Genomic DNA, 14,570 nt, shown 5'->3' on the forward strand with positions numbered 1-14,570 from the left:
TGTGTACATATCAAAATTTATATCTATCTATATCTGGAGTTTTTTTCTTTTACTAAAATCCTATTGTGATCAGTTCTCCAAAGTTAATTTCTACAAGTTTATGCTATGGAAAGTCTTAACATACTACAAATCTGGAGATGAACTGTATCAAAATTGGGAGATGTTTTTCATCAGTAGGCTGGCTACAGAATCTATTTACTTAGCCATGGAAGATCACAATCTTCCAATGGGAAATAACTAACATTAATTCATTAAATGACAGATCTTCTGAATTACAATTCTTTAATATCAAAAGATTGTATGTATGGTGAGGCAAATGTATCCAACTGATTTTTCCATGCAGATAAATTGTAACTCCAATTGAATTTTTCTTGGTGTAGTTACAGGAGTGTTTCCCATTTTCTGCTCCAGGTCATTTGACAGATGAGGAAACTGAGACAAACAAGGTTAAATGACTAGCCCAGAGTCACACAGGTAATCAGTGTCTGTGTCGTCTAGCTCTCCCACCAAACTGTTATGTTTGTTATATTTTGCCCTTTAGGCAACTATGGATTTCAGGAGGAAGAAAAAAAAAAGCTATCATAGAACTTATAATGATGTCTGATAGTATATTCATCATTCCTTAAGCACAATTCCCAAATTTTGCAACAAAAGGAAGGCAATGCATTTCATCATATGTGATATATAAATTCAACTAAATATTATAGTGAGAATATGAGGAATTCAAAGAAATAAAGGAAGACCCATATGAATTAGTACAGGCTGAACAAGTATCATACATTATTATATCTTTATAGACATAAAACTCACAGCTTTGGGTGTATTTTAAAACCTTTTTTAATATGAGATAGGTCTTTATGCTATAATTTTTACACACAATTTGGCATAGAGTTCATAAAATCCTTAACTGCCAGGTCTAATAGCTTTGAACTCTGTGGTGTTAGACACTGAAACCCTCCGCCTGGGTACCACCTCCTTTCCCTGCTCTTGAGTGATGCTCCCCCTCCCTGCTGAGTGATCTCCTTAGTCTCTTTGACAGAGTTTCCTAATCCCTATCACGCCTTCAGCTTGGGTACACTGCCAGAAAATTTCAACTGTCTCCACCCTACTGCCTAAGTGATTTCCCTTAAGTGGAAATCTGACCACATCACTCCACCCAATTCAGTAACTTCTAGTGGCTCTGACTAGCTCTTGGATAAAATATAATAACAGTAACAATAATAGCTAGCATTTATGTAGGATTTATAAGGTGCTTTACAAACATTTTATTTTATCCTTACAACAACCCTGGGAAGTAGTTACTATTATTAAACTCATGTACGGGTGAGCAAACTGAGGCAGACATAGATTAAGTAACTTTCCCAGAGTTAAATATAACTAGTGTATTTCTCAGGTTAAACTTGAACTCAGATCTTAGCTCTAGGTCCAGTGCTCTATCCACTGTATCAGATAGCTGGTATTTAAAAGTTCACACTCTGGCTCCTCTCTACCTTTAAAATCCATTGGGCATACTATGTGCCTTCATATACTTTACTATAATAGCCTCCTTCCTGTTCTCATATAGGACATTCCAGTTCCTGTTTCTATGTCTTTGCTTTAGCTATCCCACAAGCCTCCACACTTCTTGGAATTCCTAGTTTCATTTAAGACTCAGGTCAAGTACCATCTTCTGTGGGATGCCTTCTCTAGTGCATTATTCTCCAAGGTTACCATGAATTTGAGATGCATAATTCTTGGTACGTATTTCTATACATATATGATGAATTGTCAAGAAGGTGAACAAGTCAGACAGATACAATTCTGTTTTGTCTTTGTAAGAACTTAATAAATACAGTCAATTCTTAATGATCATGGGGATGACTTTTCCAGAAAATAGTGCAAAATAAAAATTGAAAATACTGGTACTCTGAATCTATGGGAAAAAGGGCTGAGGATCCTATAACTGCCAAAAACTGTAATCTTTCACTAGAGATTGCTGAAAATATACTTTTGTGCATACAATTCTGTATAAGAAAACATTAATTCCAATAAAATAAACCTCACCAAAAACAGTAACCATGAAATAATCCATAAAATGCAGTACACAAAATATACATATAATACATGTGCAGTACATATTTTTTTTCTCCCTAATAATTTCCTAGAATTTTGTGTCCTTTTGTCTTAACTCAACTTAAATACACTGATTTCAAACAATTTTCATTTTTCATAACACGTGAAATCTACAGTACCATAAAATATAGTACCAAATATAATTCTTAAAACTAAAACATTTTTTAACCTGAATCTTACCTTCCCCATGTCAGGTGGCACTGTGAGGGTGTTGTACTGTATACCACACTGCTATAAATCTCTTACCTTGTCCACCTTCTGAAAACCAAGGGAGAGGTTACTGGGACTTTAGTGGCTATTGTCAGAAGACAGTGAGACTGAAGAGGTCTCAACTTTAGAGGCCAGATGATTTATATTATGTTTTGGGGGCATGAATGCAATACATAACTTGGGTCTGAAAGGCAAACAAAGAAAAGATGCATTGCACACAGGGAAGCTCTTACGATGGCTGGAGGAATAAGATCAAAAAAGTACTTTATGGGATATTAGCTGCTCCACAAATTTGCATGCATTGTGTCTCTCATTTTTTTCTCTCGTGCTCATACCTGGGAATGTGTGCAATTACCAAAGCAAAAGTAAAAATGAAGCTACTGATAAAATCATGAAAATGTTTAAAGTCACAAAAGTTAAATGTGTAAAATATTGAGGAATGACTATACTTAATTTGATTAAGTGATCCTAAAATCAAAGCTCTTTGGAAGAAACCATTTTAAAAAAAATGAACAAATAATAAAGTCTGATTTTAAAGCATACGTCTGTTTCTTGGGCTTTTTTTTTTTTTTGTAAGGCAATTGGGTTAATTAACTTATCCAGGATCACATAACATGGAAGTGTTAAGTGTCTGAGAATGACTTGACAGCCTAATTTTTAAATAATTAACTGGAAATGGTCCATACATTTTCAGGGATGCCACAGCTGGTTATCTATTCCAGAGAAGTTAAAGAGAGAAGATCTGATACACATAAAAATATTCATAGCAGCCAAACACACAGTGGTATAATTTGAATCTCTACTTTTCCTCAGAACTCTGCTGTAGTACACTACCTCCTACATGAACCTTTCTAATTTTCTAGCATTTCGTCAAACCACCAAAGAACCTCATATTTATTTTGTGTTTTTTATACATACATCTATAAGTATTATCTCTTCCTAGAGGATGAAAACTCCTTTAGATTTGGAATTGTTTCATTTTTATATTTGTATCCTTGTCAATTGATTGATGAATGTAATGAAATGATGAACATGAGAAATTCGGAAAAACCTGGATCATGACATTATAGATGAAAGAGATTTCAGAAACTATCAAGTTCAAATGAATTTTACAGATGAGGAAACTGAAGCCAAGGAAATTAAGTGATCAAAGTAAGTTGGATTTCAAAAAACTTGAATTGAATCACAGTGAAATAATTAATACAATGTAAGAAATTAACAGTGTAAAAGGTGTCAGGAAAACTTTAAGTAATAAAAGAATAAATTTAAACTTTCAATTCTAAGAGTATATAGCAAAAGCAGAAGAGCAAAATGCGTAGTTACTATAACAATGTAGGCTAGGGACTGGGACTATAATTGTGATTACATTAATACAGGGGGATCTTGGACAAAGAAACTGCCTTGACTAATGCTGGTTGGCACCTTCTGCAAATCACAATCCTGGAGTCTCCTAGAGTGCTAAGAAGTTAAATTATCTGTCACACATGTTTGGTACATACATGTTAGAAGCAGGACTTGAGGCCAGATCTTTTTGGCTTCAATACTGGCTCTCTCAGAATCATGTGGTCTCACATGACAAACAGAATAAAGAGGAAACCAAACAGGAGAGCAGCCTTGGAGAAGAAATGGGAAAATACATCTTTCCTCATTTGTAGGAGAAAAGGCAACTATAGCTGGGCAAGCCTATATACGCCGGAGTCTGACAGCCCACGGCTTTGTCAGTGACTGGGCCATTCTTTTTTCTTTTCTTTGTTACATGCTACTTGCAGGAGGAGAGGAACAGAATATACTCAGAAATTAACATAGTATAAAAGATGTCAGTAAAACTTTAAAAAAGAAAAGGAAATAAATCTAAACTTCCAGTTCTAACAGGGTAGGTAGTGAATTGTAGCCTATCACAAGGATTCAGAGCAAAGCAATCTTCTTCAGAAACAAAAACAAGTTTCCCTTTAGAAAACATTCTATACAAGTCTTTTTATTAACTATTTTTTTTATTAACAAACTTTTTTTCTACAATAAAAAACATATTCAGCTTTAAAAATGGAGCCATGAACTCATGGGACTATCATACATCATTGTAGATAAATATAGCTTTTCTAAATCTAATTGACATTTATTCCATTTAAAATGTCTATTAAAACAAAATTGAAGAAAAGCAGGGAGAAAAAAGCTCAACAACTTGTTCTTGGAGATTAGATCATACATGGATCTGAAACATGATGTACTGTATACTAATAATCTAGGACTTTGCAAATTAAATTGGGAACATCTGACTGACATTACTAAAAAAAGACCTCACATCTCTTGACAAAATAAAAATTCTATAATCTACCAACTGAGTTTTATGTCATGTATCTTTGCACACTGTGTTCTCTTCTATAGCTTCACTAAGTTTTACTAAGAACATATTTAATGTGATAAAGAAGGCTATAACACATGTTCTGCAACTTTCCAAGAATCTCAAATGGTTTGGCAGTTACACGTCTAAACACATACACTTAATGCTTCACAACACCTTTGTGGAAAATTTCTCCTTGACAATAAGGGAATGATTGAATACTCAAAAATAAAGGATATCTTCATGACATATTCTGTTAGTATCAGGAATTGTTGAGGAAAATAATATAAAATTTGGGGAATGTGAATTATATGGAGTGAGAAAACTATAACAGAAAAAAATAAAGGGTCACTAAATTTTAAATTCTGTCATTCCACGATGGAGCCTTGAATAACATATACAATTATTTTTCCGGGGGGAATGTAAGCTCTTTAAGGAAAGGGGCTGCTTCTTTTTTTGATTTGTATTTCTAGCATCTAGCCCAATGCCTGACATGACATGTAGCAAACATTTAATAAATAATGTCCAATTACCATACTCAGCTCCATATTTCCAATCTTCTCTAGTATTTTTAGACTTTCACAATTTGCTAGAACCTATGTTCCCGACTGATAACATATTACTTCTTTGATGAAGTCAAACTATAATGTTTTATGCTGCCCAAACAAGCCATTTCATTGCTTATCATCCGCCTTTGTGTAGGTTGCCTGTCCTGCATTCCTAGAAAGTTTTTCTCACCTTCTACTTCTTTAGCTTCCTTCAAGTCTCAACTGTTTAGCTTCCTTCAAGTCTCACCTCAAGTGTTATCTTCTGCAAAAGGACTTTTTAAGATCTCTCTAGTTATTAGTCATATCTCATTCCCTTCAAAAACAACTTGTAATTTATTCTGTAAGTCTCTTTAAGCTTATATTTTTGTCACCTGTAAAATGAAATATAATTTGTACTTCCTATGTTAGATTATCATGAGGAAAATGCTTTGTAAACTATAAACCATTATATTAATGGCAACTATTATGTATGTTTACCCTTATTAGATGATAGGCTCCTCCTTAATGGGAATAAGTATTTGTTATTACACTTTGTAGCTCCCTCAGTTAAACTAGCAGTTAAACATTTATTAAATGTTGAATAGCTGATATTTTAGTGGTTGCATTAAAAAAAAATTCACAAAAGCAAAATTTTTCACTGTTCAGGGGGTACAGACATATTCATTCTTTAATAAACATTATTACCAAGATCTACTTTCTAAGATCATCAAGGAGGAGTAGCCTGAAAAAATTTTTTTATTATCACATGTGATATATTTTTAAAGTCCTTAATAATCTTAGAATCACAAAATTCAAAGAGACTTCTAAGATCTAACCCAACCTGATAACTGCTTAATGCACATTTATTAAGTTTCTAAAAAGATAATGACAAAGCAATTTCTACTACATCATGTTCACAGAGAAATTAAATACAAGATGAAGAAGGAGAGAATACTAAATTAAGTGCATTAGGGATGGCTTCCAATAAGTTACTTTAATTGGATCTTAGAAGAAGTCAGAGATTTTATTAGTCAACATGCATAGTACTTACTATGGGCCCCACATACTGTGTTAGGTAGAAAAACAAAAATGAAACAGTTTGCTAAGTGGATAATACATATCATATGTACTTTTATAACATTCCCACTTTTGACTTAAGTAGTAATGATTGAAATTTCCAGGAAAAAGGATCTTACATTCATCAGAGAGACTATGTACATATACAAGAGACTAAAATCCATATCTCCTGAATGTTGAATCCAGTTTCCAATTTGATTTAAAAATATTTATTTTGCAACTAATATATGAGAAGTATTTGGTTTTTCAACTATGCTACATGTCCTTTCAGAGTAATAATTTTGCCTGATTTGTACTTTATCCTTTTTCACTTAGTATTTCTCTCTCTCTCTCTCTCTCTCTCTCTTTCTTTCACTCTCATTCTCTCTCACTCATGGCTTAATATCCCATCCAATGAGTACCCTTATGTTTAAAAGAAAATTTAAACACAAACTACAATATACTTACAGATAATCATGAAAACTACGTACTTTTCTTTGTTATCACTCACCTTTATAGATGAAGCTTTTTTGCAATAGTAAGGAAGTAGAAATTGGGTAAATCTCCATCAGTGGGGGAGTGTTGAATAAGTTAATGGTATATGAATGTAATGGAATATTATTGTTCTATAAGAAATGATGAACAGGCTAATTTCAGAAAAGTCTGGAAATTCTAACATGAACTGATGCTCAGTGAAGTGAGCAGAACCAGGAGAACATTATACATAGTAACAAGATCATGTGATGATCAATTGTGATGAATTTGGCTCTTCTCAACATTAAGTTGATTTATGGCAATTCCAATAGATTTAGGATGGAAAGTACCATCTGCATCCAAACAGAAAACTATGGAAACTGAATGTGGATCATAGTATTTTCACTTTTTTTGTTGTTGTTTTGTTTTTTTCCCTTTTGAGCCGATTTTTCTTGTACAGCATGACGAATATGGAAATATGTTTAGAAGAACTGCACTTGTTTTTAACCTATATTGGATTGCTTGTTAAGTGTCTTGGGGAAAAGGAAAGGGGGAAAAGGGGAGAAAAATAACACAAAGTTTTGCAAAGGTGAATGTTGAAAACTATCTTTGAGTATATTTGGAAAAATAAAATACTATTAAAATATAGATGAGATTGATTTTTTTTATTATACATGTACTTTCATTTTTTCACGTATTTCAATATAAGTCATGTTAAAAGAAAAATCAGAACAAAAGGGAAAAACATGGGAAAAAAAAAACAAGGAAAAAAAGTGAAAAAAATATGCTTCAATCTGCAGTCAGTTTCCATAGTTCTCTCTCTGATGGCATTTTCCCTCCAAAGTTTATTGGAATTATCTTAGATCGCTATAATTGCGGAGAGAAGCGAAGTCTATCATAGCTGATCTTTTTATTGCTGTGTGCAATGTTTTCCTGATTCTGCTTGCTTCACTCATCATCAGTTCATGTAAATCTTTCTAGGCTTTTTTAAAATCAGCCTGTTCATCATTTTTTAATAGAACAAATATTCTAGTACTTTCATATACCATCATTTATTCAATCATTCCCGAACTGATGTGCATCATTTTTAAATTCTTTATCATGACAAAAAGAGCTACTACAAACATTTTTGCAAACATGGGCCCTTTTCCTTCTTTTATGTTCTCTTTGGGATACAGACCCAGTAGTGGCACTGCTGGATCCAATAGTATTCACCACTGTAAAGCCCTTTGAGCATAGTTTCAAATTGCTCTCCAGAATGGCTATATCTGTTCATAATGCCATCAACAATGCATTACTGTTCCAATTTTCCCCATATTCTTCCAACATTTATCATTATTTTTTCCTGTCATCTTAGAAAATATGAAAGGTGGTAATTCAGAGCTCTTTTAATGTGCATTTCTTTAATCAATAGTGATTTAGAGTATTTTTTCATATAGATGGCTTTAATTTCTTTATTTGAAAATTGTTCATATCTTCTGTCCATATTAAATGAGGTTTTTAAAAAAAAAATCGCAAACCATCAGGAATATGTGGCAATACAACAACTCATAAAAATACTATCTGGGGCTTTTAGCTTTTATTTAGCTAAATATAAGTAATCTTAAAGGAGGGAAAGGGACCCACATGTGCAAAAATGTTTGTGGCAGCCCTTTTTAAAGTGGCTAGAAAATGGAAACTGAGTGGATGCCCATCAATTGGAGTATGGCTGAATAAATTATGGTATATGGATGTTATGGAATAGTATTGTTCTGTAAGAAATTACCAACAAGATGATTTCAGAGAGGCCTGGAGAGACTTACATGAACTGATGCAGAGTGAAATGAGCAGATCCAGGAGATCATTGTACATGGCAACAACAATATTATATGATGACCAATTCTGATGGACGTGGTTCTCTTCAACAATGAGATGATTCAGACTAGTTCCAATGGTCTTGTGATCAAAAGAGCCATCTACACTTAGAGAGAGGACTCTGGGAACTGAGTGTGGTTCACAACATACCACTCTTTTTGTTGTTATTTGCTTGCATTTTATTTTCTTCATCATTTTCTTTTCTGGTTTGATTTGATTTTTCTTGTTCAGCAAGATAATTATATAAATATATATGCATATATTGGATTTAACATATATTTCTACCATGTTTAACATATAGTGGATTACTTACCATCTAGGGGAGAGGGGTGGAAGAAGGGGGAGAAAAACTGGAACACAAGGTTTTGCAAGGGCTAATGTTGCAGAATTATCTATGCATTTCTTTTGAAAAATAAAAATCTTTAATGAAAAAATAAATATAAGTAATCTGGCAGCCAAAAATGATCTTGGCTACAATGAGGAATATATCAGGTCTAGAATGAAGAAAGTATTAGTTGTACTCTCTTTTATCCTTATCAAATAATATCCAAAATGTGTTTAATTCTGGGGGTTTTATTTTGAGACATGCAATGATAAACTAGAGACTATCCAGGAGGATAATTGGGGTAGTAAAAGAGATCAAAGTCATGTCACAAATGAAAAAAACTTAGGGACATTTAACTCAGAAGAGACATTCTCAACTAAAAAAGGAACAATCTCAAGAAAATTAAGATATTCATTATGGATATGCTTCCCAGCTTCAAAATTTAAGAGAAGTATTATCACAAATCCCAAAAATCTGATTCTAATATTCAGGAATGCCAGAAGAAACAGTCATATCACAATCAATAGTGACTAAAAGCAGACAAACTACAAAAAGTTCCATACCCTGACATCACTTCAAGATGAAGCTGTGCTGAAACAGTCAAGAAGGCAGGAACATCAAAGAAATTCTTCCCCGTTTTTTTCACATTGCTTGATGGCTGAAATTCAAGAACACAGAAAACAAAACTATAAAATACCTTATTTTATTTTTATTTTAAACTGAAAAAAACATTTTAAAGCAATACAAGTTTTTATTTAAGACCAGAGGAAGAAAATCACAATCACCAATCACAAAAAAACATATATTAGAATCTCTGTTCTACTCCCTGAATAACTTTCAGCAAATCACTTAACTTCTCATTTTGAAACTAAACAACCTTGAAGGTATTATCCAATTCTAAATTCATAATACTATGTATATGGAAAATACTTAAGGAAGACTAGAAATCAAAGGCACTTAATATCACAAAATGTTAGCTTCAGAAGGAACTAGAGGATCATCTAAACTTACTGCCTCATTTTACAGAAGAAAAAAATTTATTAGGCAAAAGAAAGCACTACATGTGAAATTAAAATTCTACCATTTCTTGCATGACTTTAGTCAAGCCATTTAACTGCTCTGGGCCTCAGTTTCCTCATCTGTAAAATAAGAAAGTTGAACTAGATAAATCCTAAGGTCCTTTTCCACTTTAGATTCTATCAAAGTTGCCACTTGCAGAATAAACAAAGAAAATATGCCTGTATCACAAAATAAGCTTCTTCCTCCAAAAAATGACTGAAATTACCAAGTGCTAGAAATGTATGTATCATTTCAAGAATCTGATATTCCATTTGTTTGGCCAAACATATTCATTTCCCAGTGTTCATCATGAGTCTTCTGACAGTTAGCTATACTGATTTTTGGACAAGAGATATTAGTCAATGACAGCTAATATGTAAAGCCTTAAGGTAGCAAAGCTTGCTCAAGCTTGTACTTCATTCACACAGACTTCAAGAAACTAGGGCTTCCTTTATGCCCCAGCTTCTTAAACTGTGGTACATGATTCCATACAGGGTCTTGTCACTGAATATGGGGGGTCACAAAATTATGATTTATTAAAAGTAAATGTTTGATTTGTACACTCATTTTACATACCTATATACCTAGAGTCACATAAAAATTTCTCAGGTGAAAAGAGATATTGAGTAAGAAAATATAAGAAGCCCTGCTCTATGCTAAGGTGAGAAATTACATAGAACTATGATGGACTAAAATGTAAAAATGTGGGATGTTGAGAATTTTTTACTTAAAAGAAAACAATGGAAAGTTCCCATCATAAAACTGATTATCTTTCATGTGTATACAAGTAGTGCTTATCTCTTAATGAATATATTTTAATGTTATATAGACTCAAGAAGCATGGAGTGGGAAGAGGAAAAAAGACAGTGAAACAACTCAAACTGTCCAGTTATCCTGGTATGAAGAATTTTTCAGAGCTAATAGATCTATATACAATATTTCAGGAAGAAAAATTATAGAGAGAAATGAATTAGAGGAATACCACCCTCACCCCCTGACTCGCTTATTGACAATGGAAGAATTATTATATGGTCCTATGAACAAAAGCTGGCAGGGAAATTAGAAAAAGATAAAACAGAAAAAGAAAAGTGGAGAATAGTATAACCAATGAATATTGTTACAAATGCCCTAAAACACCAAAGTAGAAATTCTAAAAATCAATGAAAAGCTTAAAATGAAAACAAAGAACCCCAATGAACTGAGAAGTACAATTAAAAGGGTATGTTTTGAGTTTGAGTGAAGGAAAAAAAAAAGGTAACACATGAGCCAGCCTGAGTAAAAAGGGAAAAAGAAGAGCAAATTTCTAGTTCAAAAATTTAAAAAGGAAAAATCAAAATGTATGAATAAAAAAATTCAATTCTTACACATATATGAAATACTCAGATTATCAGAATAAGAAATAGATAATTTTAACAATACAATATGAGAACAGGAAACTAATCATAAAAAAAACAAAAAACCCTCTCAAACAACAACAATTTAAAAAAAAAAAAACCTGAATAAAACTATAGGATCAGCTACATTTACAAGAGAATTCTATAAAACATTCAAAGAACAATTAATTTAAATATTATATAAATTGTCTGCAAAAATAATTTTTAAAAAGGGGTGAAGACCCTATAAAATTTCGATGACAAAATAGTCTTGATGCCAAAGCAGCAAAAGACAAAACAGAAAAATATAAACCAATATTTCTCTCTCTCTCTCTCTTTTTTTTTTAAAGTTTCCACGTTAGTTATGAATCAGAATCAGAAAAAAGGAAAAAACCACAACAAAGAAAGAAAGTGAAAATAGTATGCTTCGATCTCCATTCAGACTCCACAACTGTCTGTACCAGATATAAAATTATATTATAAAGCAACAGTTACCAAAACCATTTGGTATTGGCTAAGAAATAGACTAGTTGATCAATGGAATAGGTTAAGGTTCAAAGGACAAAACAGGCAATAACTTTAATAATCTAGTGTTTGACAAATGCAAAGATACCAGTTTTTGGGATAAGAACTCACTATTTGACAAAAATTGCTGGAAAAATTGGAAATTAGTATGGCAGAAACTAGGCACTGACTGACACTTAACACTGTGTACACCAAGATAAGGTCAACATGGGTTTATGACTTAGGCATAAAGAATGAGATTATAAATAAATTGGAAGAACATAGGATAGTTTACCTCTCAGACCTATGGAAGAGGAAGGAATTTATGACCAAATAAGAACTAGAGATCATTACTGATCACAAAATAGAAAATTTTGATTATATCAAAGTGAAAAGTTTTTGTTCAAATAAAACTAATGCAGACAAAATTAGAAGGGAAGCAATAAACTGGGAAACCATTTTTACAGTCAAAGTTTCTGATAAAGGCCTCATTTCCAAAATATATATAGAGAATTGATTCTAATTTATAAGAAATCAAGCCATTTTCCAATTGATAAATGGTCAAAGTATATGAATAGACAATTCTCAGATGAAGAAATTGAAACTATTTCTAGCCATATGAAAAGATGCTCCAAGTCATTATTAATCAGAGAAATGCAAATTAAGACAACTCTAAGATACCACTACACACCTATCAGATTGGCTAGAATGACAGGGAAAGATAATGCGGAATATTGAAAGGGATGTGGGAAAACTGGGACACTGATACATTGTTGGTGGAATTGTGAATACATCCAGGCATTCTGGAACTATGCTCAAAAAGTTATCAAACTGTGCATACCCTTTGATCCAACAGTGTTTCTACTGTGCTTATATCCCAAAGAAATCTTAAAGAAGGGAAAGGGACCTGTATGTGCACGAATGTTTATAGCAGCCCTCTTTGTAGTGGCCAGAAACTGGAAACTGAGTGGATGCCCATCAATTGGAGAATAGCTGAATAAACTGTGGTATATGAATATTATGGAATATTATTGTTCAGTAAGAAATGACCAGCAGGATGATTTCAGAAAGGCCTGGAGAGATTTACATGAACTGATGCTGAGTGAAATGAGCAGAACCAGGAGATCACTATATACTTCAACAACAACAACATCAATTCTGATGGACATGGCCCTCTTCAACAATAAGATGAATCAAATCAGTTCTAATAGAGCAGTAATTAACTGAACCAGCTACATCTAGTGAAAGAACTCTGGGAGATGACTATGAACCATTACATAGAATTCCCAATCCCTATATTTTTTGTCCGCCTGCATTTTTGATTTCCTTCACAGGCTAATAGTACACCATTTCAAAGTCTGAATGTACAGCAAAGTCTTGCTGTATAGCAAAATTTTACATCATAAGGCTTCTGGAATTGTCTGATCATTGTATTGCTAAATTGATCAAAATCTATCAAATTTATCAAAATTGATCATCACACAATGTTGCTATTTCTGTGTACAATGTTCTCCGGGTTCTGCTCACAGCACTCAATATTAGTTCATGCAAAGGACCAAGATTTCTAACAAAAAATACCAGACTCTGGCAATACATCTACAAACTTATATACTATGACCAGGAAGTATTTATACTAGAAATATAAAGTTGGTACAATATTAGAAAAGCTACAAACTGACAGACTGTATTAAATATTAATTTTAAAAAACCCAAATCATATGATATCAATAAGGTTAATGACAAAAAATACACCCCATCCCACCCTCCATTTCTACTAAAAATACTAGAAAATCATAGGAACAAATGCATCTTCTCTTAAAACAGTAAATAATATCTAGAGCTCAGAACCAGCATTAGGAAAAAAAATAATAAAACAAAATTAAAAATTTTAAATTTAATTAGGGAATTAGGGAAACTAAGTCAGTACAATAAAATAACTGTGGCATAACAAGTTATGTTGTTGATTTCACTATTGAGTGTCTGAAAGACTTGAATTGTCTTAGGAAGATTCTGATTATTACAGGAAGAAAAGGTGTCATACATTGAGATCCTTTCAAGCTGACTGTCAAGCATTCAAACTCTACTGCCAAGAGCACAATTTTGATGGATTAACCATCTAGCCCAAATGCACAATTACTAAAAGACTATTTTAAATTTTTTAAAAAAATTATGTAGTTGGCTTGGAAATTTATGAGAATTCAATAAATAGTTCATATATACATGTGTATATATGTATATGTTTACCATTTTTTATCTATGAAGTAGAAAGTATTATTATTCCCAATTATAAACAAAGAAATTGCAGACAAGATTAGAAGGGAAGCAATAAATTGGGAAAACATTTTTAAGGTTTCTAATAAAGGCCTCATTTCTAAAATGTATCGAGAATTGACGCAAATTTTATAAGAATTCAAACCATTCTCCAATTCATAAATGGTAAAAGGATATTCACAGACAATTTTCAGATGAAGAAATTAAAATCATTTCTAATCATATGAAATGGTGCTCTAAATCACTATCAATCAGAGAAATGCAATTTAAGACAACTCTGAGATATCACTATATAATTCTCAGGTTGGTTAAGATGTCAGGAAAAGATAATGAATTTGGAGCAGATGTGAAAAATTGGGACACTGATACATTGTTGGTGGAATTTTGAATGGATTCAACCATTCTGGAAAGCAATTTGGAACTATCCCCAAAGAGTTATCAAACTGTGCATACTCTTTGGATCCAAC

At 32.6% G+C, this 14,570-nt stretch overlaps 1 protein-coding gene across 2 annotated transcripts in view; it reads right to left on the reverse strand.

The window, feature by feature from the left end:
- NARS2 (asparaginyl-tRNA synthetase 2, mitochondrial) overlaps positions 1-14,570 on the reverse strand; it is a 170,904-nt gene that overhangs the window by 98,933 nt on the left and 57,401 nt on the right. For both annotated transcript variants that reach the window (XM_051987212.1, XM_051987211.1), the window contains exon 6: positions 9,460-9,554. In XM_051987212.1, the coding sequence (XP_051843172.1) occupies positions 9,460-9,554 (95 nt within the window). The remainder of the gene's footprint in view (positions 1-9,459; positions 9,555-14,570) is intronic.

The sequence above is a fragment of the Antechinus flavipes genome, chromosome 3, assembly GCF_016432865.1.
Source record: "Antechinus flavipes isolate AdamAnt ecotype Samford, QLD, Australia chromosome 3, AdamAnt_v2, whole genome shotgun sequence".
NCBI lineage: Eukaryota > Metazoa > Chordata > Mammalia > Dasyuromorphia > Dasyuridae > Antechinus > Antechinus flavipes.